This window comes from Sebastes fasciatus, chromosome 1, assembly GCF_043250625.1.
Source record: "Sebastes fasciatus isolate fSebFas1 chromosome 1, fSebFas1.pri, whole genome shotgun sequence".
Taxonomy (NCBI): domain Eukaryota; kingdom Metazoa; phylum Chordata; class Actinopteri; order Perciformes; family Sebastidae; genus Sebastes; species Sebastes fasciatus.
Genome location: NC_133795.1, coordinates 22822240 through 22836470, shown reverse-complemented (window position 1 = coordinate 22836470; position 14231 = coordinate 22822240). Strand labels below are relative to the sequence as shown.

The following is a 14231-nucleotide window of genomic DNA, read 5'->3' as shown; positions in this document are numbered from 1 at the left end:
TAATTTAATACTTAAAAATCTAATATTATTCTCAAGTCGGTTAGCATAGCTCACAGTTGTCTTCTGTAAATTAAGTCCATTTCTTTATTAAACTCAGTTTTACCTGTGCAATTATATTTTTCCCATATAATAATTGAATACAAGAACAGTTGTGTTAGGCGTGGCTATTTAGTGAACCCAAGTGCAGAACACAGAGACTGAGGCAGGTAATAGATGCAAAGAAATAATTTATTTACAATACTTAATTTCTGATGGCGAGAACTGGGTAGAGCAAGTCAGGTGAGTTTGCTGGCAGAGAGGGGGGGGGGGGGGGAGGAGAGCTGTGTCCAGAGATCCAGAGCTGTGTGCTGAGTCCAGAGATCCAGAGCTGTGTGCTGAGTCCAGAGATCCAGAGCTGTGTGCTGAGACCAGAGATCCAGAGCTGTGTGCTGAGTCCAAAGATCCAGAAGTCCAGAGCTCTGTGCTGAGTCCAGAGATCCAGAGCTGTATGTGTAGCGGTGCACAGAATGATGTCCCACAGGCTCAGTCTGGTGCTACACATTTATTTAAGATGTTCTGCAAAATGTAAAATAATGCTTTAGGTTGACAATCGCTACACATAACAGTGTATTCTGCTTCTAACTGGTACACAGAGATTCTCATTATCTCACTTATTCACGCGAGACTTCCCTGTGACGCTCCCTTCACATACACGGCTTCTGTAGCGACACTGATACCTACTGGCGATCTACTGGCACAACACCCTAATAATGACACTGGCAATAAATAACACTGTACCCTAAATTATAACCACATTGAACTCTTTCTTCTTATAAACACATATGAAACATGACAAATTATCTTCACTTGCATTACACCCAAGAAATGGTTCTGTTTTATAACCTACATATGACTGATTATGCCACATATGCTGAGTCCAGAGATCCAGAGGTCCAGAGATGAGTGCTGAGTCCAGAGAGGTGTGCTAGGTAAACAGGTATGAGACATTCATACAAAAACAGACAAGAGCTTTTCAGATAAGAGGCTTGAACTAGACTGACTTTGGGAACAGAGTCTACGATCTGGCAGCGTGGTGAAGTTGAAGACCAGTATTTGTAGTAGAGTAGATTGATGACGTCTTGCAGCTGCACCACAACCCCTGCACACCAGACTCCACTCCTGCAATCAAGCACAGCACACACACACACACACACACAGAGAGAGAGAGAGAGAGGGCCTGACAAGTTGTAAATGAGTGAATAAGAGTCATTTTATGTAGTTATGCCTTAGAACAGCTGCACTGTGAGAGAATGAAGCACGGCTGTGGCCCAGAGGGTAGAGCAGGTTGTCCACTAATCGGTGGTTCGATCCCCGGCTGCTCCAGATCACATGTCGATGTGTCCTTGAGCAAGACACTTATCCCTAAATTTCTCCCGAAGGCATAGCCATTGGTGTGTGAATGAGTATTTAGATTAGATCCTAATGGGCAAAGTTGGCACCTTAGCAGCCTCTGCCATGAATGGGTGAATGTTGACATATAGTGTAAAGCGCTTTGAGTGGTTGGAAGAATAGAAAAGCGCTATATAAAAGCAAGTCCATTTACCATTTACATGAGTCACACGGCGGAATATTCTTGATTTGATGTTTGTTTTGCGTATTTATTAGTCGCTGGGCTTTAATCAGTTTTCTCTGAAATATGGTTTGTAGGCGGTAGTTATTATTTTAATTATCATTCATTTCATTTAGTATTTTATATGTATTAATTTTGTTTCATTTATGTTTTTTTGTTTATTTATTTATTATTGACTGAATGACTGAATGAATGAATGAATGTGAAATGGTCTATCACGTTCATCAGAACGGTGCTTTTATTTTGAAGTCAGTTCTTACACACTCTTACTGTAATAAAGATAAACACCTACCACAAAACAATAAGAGGGGCTGGCTTGACTTTGTTTTTCGAAGTGGAGGCTTGACTGAAGTTCAACTCCACGGAGAGAAGCCACCGAAAGGAAGAAACACTGGGAACACAGGTAACACTGGGATTACTGGAGTACTGGAATACTTCAACCTGCTGCTGATTCAACATAGCCTAGTATAATATATAAACAGGAGATTTAGAGGAGCTAGGCTACGACTCAAAGTGAAAAGTATAACTTTCAACCTTCGGACTGATCGACTGCTCTCTGTGTGTGCTGTGTTTTTATTTTCACTCAGAGACAAAATGGCTTCCAGATCAGAGGAGGATCTCTGTTGTCCTGTCTGCTATGAAATCTTTAAATATCCTGTCCTCCTGTCATGTAGCCACAGCTTCTGTAAAGACTGTCTGAAGAGCTGGTGGAGAGAGAAACAAACACAAGACTGTCCAGTTTGTAAGAGGAGATCTTCAAAGTTGAACCCTCCATGTAACCTGGCTTTAAAGAACCTGTGTGAGGCCTTCTTACAGGAGAGAGATCAGAGAGCTTCAGAGACTCTCTGCAGTCTGCACTCTGAGAAACTCAAACTCTTCTGTCTGGATCATCAGCAGCCGGTGTGTGTCGTCTGCAGAGATTCAAGGATACATACTGACCACAGATTCAGACCCATCGATGAAGCTGCTCAGGATCACAAACAGGAGCTCCAGAAATCCCTGAAGCCCATTCAGGAGAAACTGGAGCTCTTTAAACAAGTTAAAGGAAACTGTGATCAAACAGCAGAACACATGAAGGTCCAGGCCCGGAGCACAGAGAGGAAGATTAAGGAGCAGTTTAAGAAGCTACACCAGTTTCTAGAAGAGGAAGAGGAGGCCAGGATCTCTGCTCTGAGGGAGGAAGAGGAGCAGAAGAGCCAGATGATGAAGGAGAAGATGGAGGCTCTGAGCAGAGAGATAGCAGCTCTTTCAGACACATTCAGAGCCACAGAGGAGGAGCTGAGAGCTGAAGACATCTCATTCCTGCACAACTACAAGGCTGCAGTGGAAAGAGTCCAGCAGCGCCCCCTGCTGGAGGATCCACAGCTGCTCTCAGGAGCTCTGATAGACGAGGCCAAACACCTGGGCAACCTGACCTTCAACATCTGGAACAAGATGAAGAACATGGTCTCCTACACTCCTCTGATTCTGGATCCAAACACTACTCATCCAAAACTCATCCTGTCTGAAGATCTGACCAGTGTGAGAAAAGGAAAGAAACAGAAGCTTCCTGATAATCCAGAGAGGTTTGATTATGACCTCTCTGTCCTTGGCTCAGAGGGATTTAACTCTGGGACTCACAGCTGGGACTTTGAGGTTATAAATTATGATTCCTGGTTCCTAGGTGTGATGAAGGAGTCTGTCCGGAGAAAGGGAGAAATACCGACTGGATTCTGGGAAATATATCTCCTCGATGGAAAGTACATAGCAGCCTCCCCACCACTCTCAGACACCGTTCTCTCAGTGAAGAAGAAGCTCCGGAGGATCAGAGTTCATCTGGACTTTGACAAAGGAAAACTGTCTTTCTATGATCTTGATACTAACACACACATACACACCTTCACACACACATTCACTGAGAGGCTGTTTCCATACATTGACACTGTGAGTAAACTCCCAACTAAGATATTACCAATGAAGGTCTCTGTATCAACAGGCTTATGGCCTAGTTACTAAATGCATTAGCTAAGCATGCTATATAGCATTATATTCAGGTTGAGTAAGGCTACTCAGAAATGCCATCCTGCATGTCAGTGATACTATACATGTTCTACGAGTTTATATGAAACAGAAAAAATCCTCTATGCAATTTGAAAGTTTTTTGTCCGTACGTCCTCGGGTCTTTGACACAGGGCAAATATCTATATATGACTGAACAGAGGAGTGTCAGTGTTTCAGGAACATAAGAACCATGTTGAGGCACAATCTGAACATTAGTTCTGTCAAAACATTTACTGATAGTCTTAAATGAAAAAACAATACTTTAAATTATCTGATGTTTAATATTTGCTGCCAATATTGATATATATTGGCAAATATAATTGTGTAGATAAATACATAATATAAACAAACATTGAGTGATTATTTCTGATTTATTAATTACTTTTAAAGTCTTTTTTGGGGGAGGAATATGTCTCATTGTAAGTAATCATTATATAATCTTTTGTCAGCCAGTTGATGATTTTTAATATCATGCTTTTATTGTTTTTATTTTATTTTGCACTGTCTATCATTGTGTAAGCAGAGGCTCTACTTTCTTTCGAAATTGTGATTTTGATGTAAACTGTACATTTCTGATTATGTTCTGATTGTTTTGAACCAATTTTAATTATTATTGTAAAATTAATAAACAATCAAATAAAAATGATTTCAGACTAAAATGTGTTCAAAGATTTTGAGTTTCAATTGTAATATTTTGAGAATACAAGAAAGGTTAATAATGTGTCGACACTGAAGTCATTATATTTAAAAAAAAAAAAAAAAAAAGTTATACCATGTATTGAGAATAAAGCCATAACATAATGAAAATAGAGTCATAATATTATGAGGAAAAAGTCAGAATGTTTTGAGGGGAAAAAGTATTAATATTTTAGGAATTACATATTAGTAGATATTATTATTAATATTTAAATATGTATTTATTTAGAAGTCATATTTCTGTTGTTTACAGTTTGTTGCTTATATGCCTCCACAGAAAGTACAGAAGCTGAGAGCGGCTGTGGTAGTTGAGAATATTTTTAGCCTGTTAGATCACACAAGTTATCTCAAAGTAAATAACATTTGCTCAAATTAAGTTTTATCTCAAACATTGTTTTCTGATGATCAGATTTAATTGTCTCATGTTGAGATAACAAGTGTCTGCGCTTCATGTTCAATATAAGAAAGGTTTCATACTTAAGTTTTTTCCTTTCAGCCACGACAGAATGAAACATCACAGAAGAGACCAAAATTGAAAGAGTAAGAAGACAGTAGGACAACAAAAATACTTTTACAAGGACTATTTCTTAAAAATATAGAATAGAAAAAAACACTAACAATACACAAAAATTATCTTACTCTTATAATAATAATAATAATAATAATAATAATAATAATAATAATAATAATAATAATGATAATAATATCTGTAAATATATATTTTGATTACTTTTCTAATAATACTCAGACAAAAAAATTGGTGTAATTAAGGCAGCAGATATCCTGACTTTAATCCCAAATATAAATATAAAGCTCTGAAAACACTGGATCCTACATTTCCCATGATGCAACTTGATAGTATCTTTCATTAAACCCTCCCTGCTTGGTAAACACCAACATCTTTCAAACGCCACACCTCCAGTTTGTAACGAAGACTTTCTGTTAGACATTTGTAGTCTCCAAACTCAAATTGAGATTACCTTGATGACATCATTATGACATCATCAGGGTTATTTTCTCCTCCAGAGCCACAAACGACATCATACAACTGTTTTCACAGGCTGAGTAGAACTAACCATAACCAGTAAACTGATCTTTGTGTGTACCATGAGGGGAGTGACACTTCAAGATAAAAGGAAGACGAGATGTGAATGTGGTCAGTAGATTATATTATTCTCTTTAAAAAAAGACTTCATTACAAGAATTGACTTCATTCATTCAGACAGTCAAAGTCTTTACATGTTCACTGTTTTTAAAAAAAATTTTAACCTGATTTTTGAGAACTCCAATAGTTTTAATTATTATAATGATAAAAGTGCTGAGGGAGGACGTCCTGTCTTTTGCTGGCCCAGGGTCGGGGCATTTTTCTTCAACAGTGGGTAACATAATGCAGTAAATGAAAGGCATAATGACGGAGGAAAAAGATGAGGCCGTTGGGAATATCAACATTTTTCCTCAGACTTATTATAAAATTACAAAGAAAACAATATTTGATTAAAATGACAATATATCAACTTATTATGCACTGAAAAATTAACAACCATGGCCTCCACCATTTCTAACAATGTCAACAAACACGTCACAACTGGTGAAATCTGACCTTTCAGAAACTTTCCACTTATGAGGTTGTGAATAAGAGGGGGCCGTCCATATGGACTCTTCTCGTGAACACGGTAAACATGACCTCAGTTGAAGGCACCAATTGTCATCGTGAGCATGTTAGCATGCTGATGTTAGCATTTAGCTCAAGGCACAGCTGTGTCGAAGTAGACCTTGGTTAGGGTGCAATACCGTGTTTGACCACACAGAAAGGCAGATATTTACTAGCCATTACAACCCAGAGGGGCGCTGTTTCAGCCAAATAAATCAGAGAACATAAGCAGTGACAACACAAGAAGAAGTGTTTGTTATGTGACAAAGAAAGCACCTGCCCTCTTTGCACGAGGGCACCTGTGTGGGCGTTGGTTCATTGTTGTTGGGTTGGTGAGGGAGGAGTCAGGTGGTGGCCAAGTTGGGCTCAGTCAGACAGGTCCAGAGCACTGAGCCCTGCCTCCCATGCAGGCGGTGTTATGATATTGTCACACTGTGGAAAGCTTCTTTTTTTTGCCACCTCAACTAGCTGTTCAATGAAGGTGTGGCCCCATGAGTGTGTGTGGTATGTGTGTTCCTCATTCCACAGATGTGGATATGTGATGATATGTGCGTCATATGACATTGCTGCACTGTATGCCTGGTGTGTTCACCATTAACAACCAGATCAAACACCACGGAGAGAAGTTACACAAAGGAGGAAATACTGGGATTACTGGAGTACTGCCACTTCAATCTGCTGCTGATTTCACATCATAAACAGGAGTTTTTAAGGAGCTACAACTCAAAGAGAAAGTAAAACTTTCAACTTTCGTGTCTGTTTTTCTGCTTTTAGCTTCACTTCAACAAATGTTTCTCAGTCAGAGGAGATCTCATCTATAGTCGGTTGGGACATCTCGGATTACTGCCTCTTCAATCTGCTGCTGATTTCACATCATAAAGAGGAGTTTTAGAGGAGCTACGACTCAAAGTGAAAGTACAACTTTCTTGACTGACCTTGTCGGTTTGCTGTGTTTTTAGCTTCACTCAGAGACAAATGTTTTCTCAGTCAGAGGAGGATCTTACCTGTCCTGTCTGTCAGGATATCTTTAAAGATCCTGTTGTCCTCTCATGTAGCCACAGCTTCTGTAAAAACTGTGTGCAGAGATGGTGGAGAGAGAAACTGATACACGAGTGTCCAATTTGTAAGGAAAGACATTTATTGAGTGATACACCTCGTAACCTGGCTTTAAAGAACCTGTGTGAGGCCTTCTTACTGGAGAGAGATCAGAGAGGTTCAGAGACTCTCTGCAGTCTGCACTCTGAGAAACTCAGACTCTTCTGTCTGGACCATCAGCAGCCAGTGTGTGTCGTCTGCAGAGATTCAAGGATACATACTAACCACAGATTCAGACCCATCGATGAAGCTGCTCAGGATCACAAACAGGAGCTCCACAAATCCCTGAAGCCCATTCAGGAGAAACTGGAGCTCTTTAAACAAGTTAAAGGAAACTGTGATCAAACAGCAGAACACATGAAGGTCCAGGCCCGGAGCACAGAGAGGCAGATTAAGGAGCAGTTTAAGAAGCTTCACCAGTTTCTAGAAAAGGAAGAGGAGGCCAGGATCTCTGCACTGAGGGACGAAGAGGAGCAGAAGAGTCAGATGATGAAGGAGAAGATGGAGGCTCTGAGCAGAGAGATAGCAGCTCTTTCAGACACAATCAGAGCCACAGAGGAGGAGCTGAGAGCTGAAGACGTCTCATTCCTGCACAACTACAAGGCTGCAGTGGAAAGAGTCCAGCAGCGCCCCCTGCTGGAGGATCCACAGCTGCTCTCAGGAGCTCTGATAGACGAGGCCAAACACCTGGGCAACCTGACCTTCAACATCTGGAACAAGATGAAGGAGGTGGTCTCCTACACTCCTCTGATTCTGGATCCGAACTCTGCTCATCCAGAACTCATCCTGTCTGAAGATCTGACCAGTGTGAGACGAGGAGAGGAACAGCAGCTTCCTGATAATCCAGAGAGGTTTGATCATCATTGCGTTGTCCTTGGTTCAGAGGGATTTAACTCTGGGACTCACAGCTGGGACTTTGAGGTTGGAAATAATCATCCCTGGGCCCTAGGTGTGATGAAGGAGTCCGTCCGGAGAAAGGGACAAATACCGACTGGATACTGGGACATAAGTTTCCGTCATGGAAAGTACATAGCAGCCTCCTCACCACTCTCAGACACCGTTCTCTCAGTGAAGAAGCAGCTCTGGAGGATCAGAGTTCATCTGGACTTTGACAAAGGAAAACTGTCATTCTATGATCTTGATACTAACACACACATACACACCTTCAAACACACATTCACTGAGAGACTGTTTCCATACGTTGACACTGAGTGTAAATTCCCAGTGAAGATATTACCAATGAAGGTCTCTGTATCAACAGGCTTATGGCCTAGTTACTAAATGCATTAGCTAAGCATGCTATAAAGCATTATATTCAGGTTGAGTAAGGCTACTCAGAAATGCCATCCTGCATGTCAGTGATACTATACATGTTCTACGAGTTTATATGAAACAGAAAAAATCCTTTATGCAATTTGTAATTTGAGTTTTTTGTCCGTACGTCCTCGGGTCTTTGACACAGGGCAAATATCTATATATGACTGAACAGAGGAGTGTCAGTGTTTCAGGAACATAAGAACCATGTTGAGGCACAATCTGAACATTAGTTCTGTCAGAACATTTACTGATAGTCTTAAATGAAAAAACAATACTTTAAATTATCTGATGTTGAATATTTGCTGCCAATATTGATATATATTGGCAGATATAATTGCATACATAAATACATAATATAGACAAACAGTGAGTTATTATTTCTGATTTATTAATTACTTTTAAAGTCTTTTTTGGGGGAGGAATATGTCTCATTGTAAGCAACCATTTTATAATCTTTTGTCAGCCAGTTGATGATTTTTAATATCATGCTTTTATTGTTTTTATTCCATTCTGCAATGTCTATCATTGTGTAAGGAGAGGCATGATTTTGATGTAAATTGTACATTTCTGATTATGTTCTGATCGCTTTGAACCAATTTGAAATATTATTGTAAAATGAATAAACAATCAAATCAAAATGATTTCAGACTCAAATGTGTTCAGAGATTTTGAGTACCAATCGTTATATTTTGAGAATACAAGAAAAGGTAATAATGTGTCGACACTGAAGTCATTATATTTGAAAAAAAAATTACGTAATACTATTCAGAAAAAAAAGTTGCAATGTATTAAGAATAAAGCCATAACATAATGAAAACAGAGTCATAATATTATGAGGAAAAAGTCAGAATGTTTTGAGGGGAAAAAGTATTAATATTTTAGGAATTACATATTAGTAGATATTATTATTAATATTTAAATATGTATTTATTTAGAAGTCATATTTCTGTTGTTTACAGTTTGTTGCTTATATGCCTCCACAGAAAGTACAGAAGCTGAGAGCGGCTGTGGTAGTTGAGAATATTTTTAGCCTGTTAGATCACACAAGTTATCTCAAAGTAAATAACATTTGCTCAAATTAAGTTTTATCTCAAACATTGTTTTCTGATGATCAGATTTAATTGTCTCATGTTGAGATAACAAGTGTCTGCGCTTCATGTTCAATATAAGAAAGGTTTCATACTTGAGTTTTTTCCTTTCAGCCACGACAGAATGAAACATCACAGAAGAGACCAAAATTGAAGAATAAGACAGTAGGACAACAAAATTACTTTTACGAGGACTATTTCTAAAATTAAAATAAAAATAATTGAAAAAAACACAAAAAATACACAGAAATGATCTTACTTATAATCTTATAGAAATCTCATAAACTAAACATTTTGGTTAATACTCAGACAAAAAACTGGTGTAATTAAAGCAGCAGATATCCTGACTTTAATCCCAAATATAAATATAAAGCTCTGAAAACACTGGATCCTACATTTCCCATGATGCAACCTGATAGTATCTTTCATTAAACCCTCCCTGTTTGGTAAACACCAACATCTTTCAAACTCCACACCTCCAGTTTGCAACGCAGACTTTCTGTTATACGTTTGTAGTCCCCAAACTCAAATTGAGATTACCTTGATGACATCATTATGACATCATCAGGGTTATTTTCTCCTCCAGAGCCACAAACGACATCATACAACTGTTTTCACAGGCTGAGTAGAACTAACCATAACCAGTAAACTGATCTTTGTGTGTACCATGAGGGGAGGGACACTTCAAGATAAAAGAAAAGACAAGATGTGAATGTGGTCAGTAGATTATATTATTCTCTTTAAAAAAAGACTTCATTACAAGAATTGACTTCATTCATTCAGACAGTCAAAGTCTTTACATGTTCACTGGTCTAAATACGGTTCATCATTCACTGCATAACATGGAACCACTGCAATCTGTTGGGAGATCAGTTTTGAGCGTCTGTACTGTTTATGGTCAGTAACGACAAGTCAAATGTAGAAGACACATCTGAGCTACTGAGGTGACAAAAACATGGACGCCTGTGGTGACGAGCTCCAGAAATCTTCAACTGTAGAGGTGATGAACGTTAAAATGACTCTTTACAGAAGGATGACACAAATCAAGAGGCGGGGCTGATCTACTCCCTTCATTTGAGTGTGAGCAGTGAAATATGCCTTAAAACAGACTCTTCCCTCTATGTTAATTAATATACCTGATTCAAGATGTCTGACGTTAGTCGATCAGTCCGTCAACTATCGGACCAAATTTGGTTCAGAAATTCATGGTCCCCAAAAGGATGAGTCCTACTGACTTCTGGCTTTTTGTTTCCAATTGTCCATCATTTCAGTCAATAACAGGATACTTCTTGGGATGGATGCTAAAACAGCATGCTAACATGCTAAATGTTTATCACCTTTCAATGATGAGCTTCGACCACAAAAGGGAAGCATGAGGCCAGATGTAACACTATCAGGAACTGTACTATCGGGTCTCCTCAATGTCACTCAGAGAATATTTGGGACATGATGCTGAATCCCTCTAATGGAAAGGAGGAGTTGTGACCCATCCAGTTCAGCGGTGTGGCAGTAGCTGTGGGGTCACTGACATCGTGCTGTCAAGAGCTTTTGAATTTAATTTAATACTTAAAAATCTAATATTAATCTCAAGTGGGTTAGCATAGCTCACAGTTGTCTTCTGTAAATTAAATCCATTTCTTTATTAGACTCTGTTTTACCTGTGCAATTATATTTTTCCGATATAATAATTGAATACAAGAACAGTTGTAAATGAGTGAATAAGAGTTATGTTATGTAGTTATGTCTTAGAACAGCTGCACTGTGAGAGAGTCAAGCACATGAATCACACGGTGGAATATTCTTGATTTGATGTTTGTTTTGCGTATTTATTAGTTGCTGGGCTTTAATCAGTTTTCTCTGAAATATGGTTTGTAGACGGTAGTTATTATTATTTTAATTATCATTCATTTCATTTAGTATTTTATATGTATTAATTTTCTTTCATTTATGTATTTTTGTTTATTCACTTATCATTGACTGACTGACTGAATGAATGAATGAATGTGAAATGGTCTATCACGTTCATCAGAACGGTGCTTTTATTTTGAAGTCAGCTCTTACTGTAATAAAGATATACACAAGAACAAGGAGGGGGCTGGCTTGACTGTGTTTTTCGAAGTGGAGGCTTGACTGAAGTTCAACTCCACGGAGAGAAGCCACAGAAAGGAAGAAACACTGGGAACACAGGTAACACTGGGATTACTGGAGTACTGGAATACTTCAACCTGCTGCTGATTCAACATAGCCTAGTATAATATATAAACAGGAGATTTAGAGGAGCTAGGCTACGACTCAAAGTGAAAGTAAAACTTTCAACTTCCTGGACTGATCGACTGCTCTCTCTGTGTGCTGTGTTTTTATTTTCACTCAGGGACAAAATGGCTTCCAGATCAGAGGAGGATCACTGTTGTCCTGTCTGCTATGAAATCTTTAGAGATCCTGTTGTCCTGTCATGTAGCCACAGCTTCTGTAAAGACTGTCTGCAGAGCTGGTGGAGAGAGAAACAAACACGTGAATGTCCAGTTTGTAAGAGGAGATCATCAAAGAGTGATCCACCTCGTAACCTGGCTTTAAAGAACCTGTGTGAGGCCTTCTTACAGGAGAGAGATCAGAGAGGTTCAGAGACTCTCTGCAGTCTGCACTCTGAGAAACTCAGACTCTTCTGTCTGGACCATCAGCAGCCGGTGTGTCTCGTCTGCAAAGAATCAAGGATACATACTGACCACAGATTCAGACCCATCGATGAAGCTGCTCAGGATCACAAACAGGAGCTCCAGAAATCCCTGAAGCCCATTCAGGAGAAACTGGAGCTCTTTAAACAAGTTAAAGGAAACTGTGATCAAACAGCAGAACACATGAAGGTCCAGGCCCGACGCACAGAGAAGCAGATTAAGGAGCAGTTTAAGAAGCTACACCAGTTTCTAGAAGAGGAAGAGGAGGCCAGGATCTCTGCTCTGAGGGAGGAAGAGGAGCAGAAGAGCCAGATGATGAAGGAGAAGATGGAGGCTCTGAGCAGAGAGATAGCAGCTCTTTCAGACACACTCAGAGCCACAGAGGAGGAGCTGAGAGCTGAAGACATCTCATTCCTGCACAACTACAAGGCTGCAATGGAAAGAGTCCAGCAGCGCCCCCTGCTGGAGGATCCACAGCTGCTCTCAGGAGCTCTGATAGACGAGACCAAACACCTGGGCAACCTGACCTTCAACATCTGGAACAAGATGAAGGAGATGGTCTCCTACACTCCTCTGATTCTGGATCCAAACACTGCTCATCCAGAACTCATCCTGTCTGAAGATCTGACCAGTGTGAGACGAGGAGAGAAACAGCAGCTTCCTGATAATCCAGAGAGGTTTGATCATCATTGCGTTGTCCTTGGTTCAAAGGGATTTAACTCTGGGACTCACAGCTGGGACTTTGAGGTTAGAAATGATGATTCCTGGGGCCTAGGTGTGATAAAGGAGTCTGTCCGGAGAAAGGGAAAAATACCGACTGGATTCTGGGAAATATATCTCCGTCATGGAAAGTACATAGCAGCCTCCTCACAAATCTCACAAACCTTTCTCTCAGTGAAGAAGCAGCTCCGGAGGATCAGAGTTCATCTGGACTTTGACAAAGGAAAACTGTCATTCTATGATCTTGATACTAACACACACATACACACCTTCACACACACATTCACTGAGAGACTGTTTCCATACGTTGACACTGAGTGTAAACTCCCAGTGAAGATATTACCAATGAAGGTCTCTGTATCAACAGGCTTATGGCCTAGTTACTAAATGCATTAGCTAAGCATGCTATATAGCATTATATTCAGGTTGAGTAAGGTTACTCAGAAATGCCATCCTGCATGTCAGTGATACTATACATGTTCTACCAGTTTATATGAAACAGAAAAAATCTTTTATGCAATTTGAAAGTTTTTTGTCCGTACGTCCTCGGGTCTTTGACACAGGGCAAATATCTATATGTGACTGAACAGAGGAGTGTCAGTGTTTCAGGAACATAAGAACCATGTTGAGGCACAATCTGAACATTAGTTCTGTCAAAACATTTACTGATAGTCTTAAATGAAAAAACAATACTTTAAATTATCTGATGTTGAATATTTGCTGCCAATATTGATATATATTGGCAGATATAATTGTGTACATAAATACATAATATAAACCAACATTGAGTGATTATTTCTGATTTATTAATTACTTTTAAAGTCTTTTTTGGGGAGGAATATGTCTCATTGTAAGTAATCATTATATAATCTTTTGTCAGCCAGTTGATGATTTTTAATATCATGCTTTTATTGTTTTTATTCCATTCTGCACTGTCTATCATTGTGTAAGGAGAGGCACTACTTTCTTTCGAAATTGTGATTTTGATGTAAACTGTCCATTTCTGATTATGTTCTGATCGCTTTGAAATCATTTGAATTATTATTGTAAAACTAATAAACAATCAAATAAAAATGATTTGAGACTAAAATGTGTTCAGAGATTTTGAGTATCAATCGTAATAATTTGAGAACAAAAGAAAAGGTAATAATGTGTCGACACTGAAGTCATTATATTTAAAAAATAATAATAATAAAGTAATACTATTCAGAAAAAAAAGTTGCAATGTATTGAGAATAAAGCCATAACATTATGAAAATAGAGTCATAATATTATGAGGAAAAAGTCAGAATGTTTTGAGGGAAAAAAGTATTAATATTTTAGGAATTACATATTAGTAGATA

General features: G+C 38.9%; 3 protein-coding genes across 3 annotated transcripts; all 3 read left to right on the top strand.

Annotated features, from left to right (window-relative positions):
* Nucleotides 1-1941: 1941 nt before the first annotated feature.
* On the top strand, nt 1942-4292 carry LOC141769163 (nuclear factor 7, ovary-like). Its single transcript, XM_074637957.1, has 2 exons — nt 1942-2012; nt 2197-4292. The coding sequence occupies exon 2, from the start codon at nt 2204-2206 to the stop codon at nt 3602-3604; it is 1401 nt and encodes a 466-aa protein (XP_074494058.1). The 5' UTR covers nt 1942-2012; nt 2197-2203; the 3' UTR covers nt 3605-4292.
* A 760-nt stretch (nt 4293-5052) lies between these two features.
* LOC141769167 (nuclear factor 7, ovary-like) lies at nt 5053-9049 on the top strand. The gene has a single exon (XM_074637972.1). It carries the CDS (start codon nt 6972-6974, stop codon nt 8370-8372), a length of 1401 nt encoding a protein of 466 aa, XP_074494073.1. The 5' UTR covers nt 5053-6971; the 3' UTR covers nt 8373-9049.
* Nucleotides 9050-11507: 2458 nt separating this feature from the next.
* LOC141769151 (zinc-binding protein A33-like) lies at nt 11508-13957 on the top strand. The gene is made up of 2 exons (XM_074637931.1): nt 11508-11683; nt 11868-13957. The coding sequence occupies exon 2, from the start codon at nt 11875-11877 to the stop codon at nt 13273-13275; it is 1401 nt and encodes a 466-aa protein (XP_074494032.1). The 5' UTR covers nt 11508-11683; nt 11868-11874; the 3' UTR covers nt 13276-13957.
* The last annotated feature ends 274 nt before the right edge of the window (nt 13958-14231 follow it).

Coding starts and splice junctions, on each gene's coding strand:
- LOC141769167 (XM_074637972.1), top strand. CDS start 6,972: ATGTTTTCTCAGTCAGAGGAGGATCTTACCTGTCCTGTCTGTCAGGAT.
- LOC141769163 (XM_074637957.1), top strand. CDS start 2,204: ATGGCTTCCAGATCAGAGGAGGATCTCTGTTGTCCTGTCTGCTATGAA.
- LOC141769151 (XM_074637931.1), top strand. CDS start 11,875: ATGGCTTCCAGATCAGAGGAGGATCACTGTTGTCCTGTCTGCTATGAA.